Source organism: Antennarius striatus, chromosome 22 (genome assembly GCF_040054535.1).
Source record: "Antennarius striatus isolate MH-2024 chromosome 22, ASM4005453v1, whole genome shotgun sequence".
Classification (NCBI taxonomy): Eukaryota; Metazoa; Chordata; class Actinopteri; order Lophiiformes; family Antennariidae; genus Antennarius; species Antennarius striatus.
The window spans coordinates 10,270,227-10,275,181 of NC_090797.1; the positions used below are offsets into that span (position 1 = coordinate 10,270,227).

The 4,955-nt window shown below is 36.5% G+C and overlaps 1 protein-coding gene across 1 annotated transcript; it reads left to right on the top strand.

Annotated features, from left to right (window-relative positions):
• Positions 1–929, top strand: LOC137589617 (calcitonin gene-related peptide 2). Its single transcript, XM_068307474.1, has 3 exons — positions 1–80; positions 513–653; positions 755–929. The coding sequence occupies exons 1-3, from the start codon at positions 1–3 to the stop codon at positions 927–929; spliced, it is 396 nt and encodes a 131-aa protein (XP_068163575.1).
• Positions 930–4,955: the final 4,026 nt, after the last annotated feature.

The following is a 4,955-nucleotide window of genomic DNA, read 5'->3' on the forward strand; positions in this document are numbered from 1 at the left end:
ATGAATCACCTGAGGTTGCCTGTGCTTCTCCTGCTGTTGCTTGTGTTGCTGCGCTGTGTCACCACCGCCCCAACATACAGGTAAGTCTGTATAACTTGCAGACCAATTAGTCAATTGTATGTTGAGGCAAGAATACCTATTTGTCAGTGTAAAATTCAGCAGAATGTAAATAGCAGTGAACTGTTTTACTTCACTGAAACACTAATCGTATGAGATCAAACATCGGTTTAAGTGATAATTGTTTTAACAGGCAAGTGAGGAGATTAACCCACTGGGGAAGCAGGTGGATGTTGTGTGATAAGAAGGGTTGCAATGTTCTTTCTGAGGAGCAGCAGGGCACTGATGACTCTCTTGAGGGGGAGACAATCATGCACCTCTTTGTGGAAGGCTTTACTGTGCATCCTCTGGGTGCTTATAACCACTTCTTCTTGATCTTGGGCTTAGTGGATGTTTGATAGATATCATTTGCTATTGGTATGCAACTCTTTGACACTTTTCTCTCTGTAATTTAGGTACTTCAGTCCCAGTTCATCAAGCGAGCAGGAAAATAGTCTCCCTGACAGCGACGGCTGGTTAGCTCCTGGTATAATCTCCAATCCATTCCTCAGCCTTGTTGCCACACGACCTCAGAGGGGACTAACTGCAATGAACAAGTAATAGCCTTTACATAAACATCCCACTATATTAAATCAACATTATGTGAAAATCATCTTATTGGTAAGTTATCTGTTTGTATCCATCTCTGCATCCACAGTCATCATATAGAGAAGAGGAAGTGCAACACAGCCACCTGCGTCACTCAAAGGCTAGCAGACTTCCTGGTGCGCTCCAGTAATACTATAGGAACCGTCTATGCACCCACCAACGTGGGATCTTCCACCTACGGCAAGAGGGACCTACTGCAGCCTCCTGTCTACCTGTCTCTCTAGTACCAACCCCCAGAAGTCTGATGATATAACATCACGTATACATCTTATGTAAAAATGATAGTGAGAAAGACATTCATAGTGATGACACTGCTGATGATGACTATTAGAGTATAAGTTTTATTGTTTATTTCATAACTTTAAGAAACAGTGCCTTTAATTTAAAACCATCTAAGTCAATGTGTGTGTGTTTTTTTTTCTTCTGGCTTTGTAAATGTTGTGGTTTTGTTAATGTTAATGAAATACATCAAATAAATGAATAAAAGTAAATGTGTAAAGCCATTCCTTACATTTTCTTGTAGGAATGATGATTGCAATCCTCTCGCCTGCATCCTACATTGTTTGTTGGAGCCAATTCCAACCGACTTCGGGTGAACGGTGGGATAAACCCCGAATATAATGCCAGCTCATCTCTGGGCCACACGAAAGTTAAAAAAAAAACAACACACTCACACAATTTGGTGTTATCGGTTCACCTAATGCTTGATTTTGGAGGTGAGAAGAAGCTGAAGAATCAATAGTGAACCACGCAAACAGGGGGAGAACATACAAACTGCACAGAAAGCAATTGAATGAAACCTTCTTGCTGTGAGGCTAACATGCATCAGTAAATGCAACTTATTGGTTTTGATAATGAAATCTTTACAATATATTTTAAAAAAGTTCAATTTATTGCATATCTGCTCCATGCAGGAGCTCCACTGTGGGCTATTACCATTTCTTCAACTAGCTCTCTTAGCCTACCACATACACACAACTAAATATAAATAAGCAGAAAGAACAATGTTCTACTAGCTCTCATTTTTTTCTTCCATTTCCCACAAAACCTATCCACCAGTGAGGAATGTGTACTGTAATTCCTATAATATTCTGTATGTGTGCTTCCTAATGGATTGATACACTTGAAAAATAATAGCAAGTTATTATAGTGTGGGCAACAGACTGGACACCAGGAGGGATGACGGTACAGTCCAGGATTCTTTTTTTTGATTTTGTAGTAAATTTCACCAACCATATATAGACTATCAGACTGAGTTTGATTAAACTCAGTAGGTGGATTAGGCATATAGAAAGAAAGGACACATTAAATTTTGTGGCTCCAGGTCAAAGGGCAGAATCGTGATTCCCTGAACCTTTCTGAGCATTGCAAGAGTTTTTGGGATTAGATTTTTTTAGTCAATGACACATTCTCTATGTAACGGATAACCAAGACACTGGATGCAATGATGGAGCCCAAAAAATTAATCCATACAATTTTTAGTACTTTCAAGGAATAATTAAATTTTTACACTTAACAAACCTTGATGACAGCCATCTTTTTAAAAAACAACAACAACAAAAAATATTAATAACATAAAAACCAATAATAATTTAAAAAAAAAACCCAATACATTAAATATTCCCGGACATTAGACTATGGACCTCCCTTTTTTTCTCTCTCCTAGGACAAGGTTAGATATGTAACAGGTTATTTATTACATCTTTCATCACTTGACACCTAAAAACCTCCAATTAAATATGTCTAACTTCAATTAGAGTCTTGCACTCACCACATGCATTGGTGAGAATTTTTAGAAAATGAATAAGATCAAATTCTTGATAAACTACTAATTACATTAGCTTTAATCAAGCAAAATCTCATTTGTCCGGATTCATTATCAAACATTAATGATAAAAATGTGAGAATTAATTATAGGTTTAAGTTTTCATGGACATTGAGTTATAATATGGGGGTCAGGAGGTTTCTGATGACATTACGGGGTGAATGAGGACCTCATCTGGGGGTTATTGGTGGTATGAGGTGAGAACTAGTCAATATTAGCATGTCTGATGTTGCATGTATTTTTTCATTGTCTTTTTTTCGTATTTGTTTGTTTATTTGCATATGAAGAATTATTTGTTAATTTTGCATTTTACAAAACTGTATACTAGGATCAATTCCTTCTATGGTGGATAGTAAAAAGGTATGCATGCATTATGTTTCACTGCACTGTATTGTGTAGTGACTAACGATTATTTTGATAGCAGAATGTTCAGCGAAACGATTCATTGCTCATCATATCTTTGCATATATGTGTACATCCAATTAATGGAAACCCTCAGAGGTTAGTCTCCAATGAATACACTTAATGAACTGTGATGTTAGATTTCAATCTGTGGTGTCAGTTTCCCTTTACAAATCTCAATTTAACTCCTGGATTCAGGAACTGAACTCTAAATATCTGCTTCAATTAATGGATTCACATTTTTACACTTTTGGATTGTAATAAAGATTGCTTCACATCAGATTTGCATACATTTAGTGCATTAATTTCAAATATTTCTTCAAATATATTTGTATGACAGAAAATTTAATACAATTGAGTAGAATAAATAAAAAGAAATAAAAGTGATCGCAGCACACTATTCCACGTTGTCAGATATTTTCCTCCCGCCGGGGTTATTCAGGGTAACATTATGAAAATCAAGAGGGGACTGATGACGCACAGCATTAACCCATGTTTGATAACTGGTAACCTGATCATCCTAGACAGCGACAGAGATTCACCAATGCCTGTTTAACGCCAACATAAAAGGTTTTTCAAAAATACAACAAGTACCAGCTTTTACAAGTGAATCCAATAACAGTGCAGTCATCATCCTCCAAATATCCTGGCAGTGAATGGGGTCATATCAAGGTATGGCGATTAGTTTATGTATAATCATAAATTGCTGTGCTTCAGCTTTTACTGAGTGGTGAGTTGTTTGTCACCGCATGAATAACAGTTGATGGATGTTTTGATGGAATCTCAATTCTGATTCACGGCCTGTTGACCACACTTATCTGTGACATTTACGATGACACCATGGTCCAAATGTAAAAATACAAGAGACTTTCTCTATCTGCTGCTAACCTCAAAAGTTAGGGTGGAGTGATTCACAATTTGTTTGTTTTTCTAAGTCAGGAAATAGAAAACAAATACGTCAATTTATGATCTAAATATTGTCTGATGCAATGGTAATGCCATGCTTATACTGTCAAATGCTATTCAAACATTCTGATGCTGCACCAAACTCCATCAACATATGTATACAAATTCATTCAATTTGACAGCAGATTTTTGTATTTTGATTCATATCCTGTTGAAACATTATCAAAATTACATTCTATTACATAAAGAATTCACTCATCTTTTCAACAATTAATGATCTAGAAACATTTTGTTAATATTTCAGTTAGGACAATTTCATATTGTACAAAATCCCTCAGTCGATAGCATTGTTAACATGAATACAGGTATATAGTTGACTGTTATATCTAAAAATGTAATTCCACAAACCAAATTGTGCATTATGTATAATTAGCTGGAATAAAAAAGGCAGATAAACATTGAACAATCGCCTGACTATGGAGCTGGATGAGTTTTACGGTGGTCAGTGCATGAAGTGGATAAACATTGCTTTAAATACTGTAGTGCATCAGAGTTGCCAAAGTGCTACCCTATAAACCCTTTTTCTCACAAACACATTAGACATGTTCGTTACGAGACATTTAGGCAAACCTCACTGGTATATATGCATGATTTGAGGTCATTTTTGCCCTGGAGTGTCTTTTACTTTATTGATCCCCTGAATGGTAAAATCTTTGCATCTGATCCATCCTTGAGTAGCAGTGAACAACCCTTACGCTGGAATTAAGTATCCCATTCAAGGATATATAGGCATGTAGACTCAAAAGAGTAGGGTGCAAACCATTTCCTAAAATTTGACTTCACCTGATTGCATAATTAAACAAGCATATGTCTGGGCGAACATCAGGTCTAGTTAGAATAGGGCAAGTGGATTGAAATATGATGGGGTTGCAAAATCACTGATGATTGGTGGTGTTCTCATTTATTTCAGGTCCCTTCAAGTCTGATCTAAGCTTTGTAGTCGTGTAAATGCAAACATTTAGTTGGACATGCATTTAAACTTCAGTTTAGACGAAACGCGCTAGGAAAACCCCTCCTGCTTGCCGTACTAAAATGTAAATACGGAAGTTACGTTTCT

Bases quoted from the DNA above. Each gene is read 5' to 3' on its own strand.
- LOC137589617 (XM_068307474.1), top strand. From the start codon at position 1: ATGAATCACCTGAGGTTGCCTGTGCTTCTCCTGCTGTTGCTTGTGTTG. The intron at 81-512 runs GTAAGTCTGTAT...TCTGTAATTTAG, and splicing joins ACCACCGCCCCAACATACAG to GTACTTCAGTCCCAGTTCAT. The intron at 654-754 runs GTAATAGCCTTT...CTGCATCCACAG, and splicing joins GGACTAACTGCAATGAACAA to TCATCATATAGAGAAGAGGA.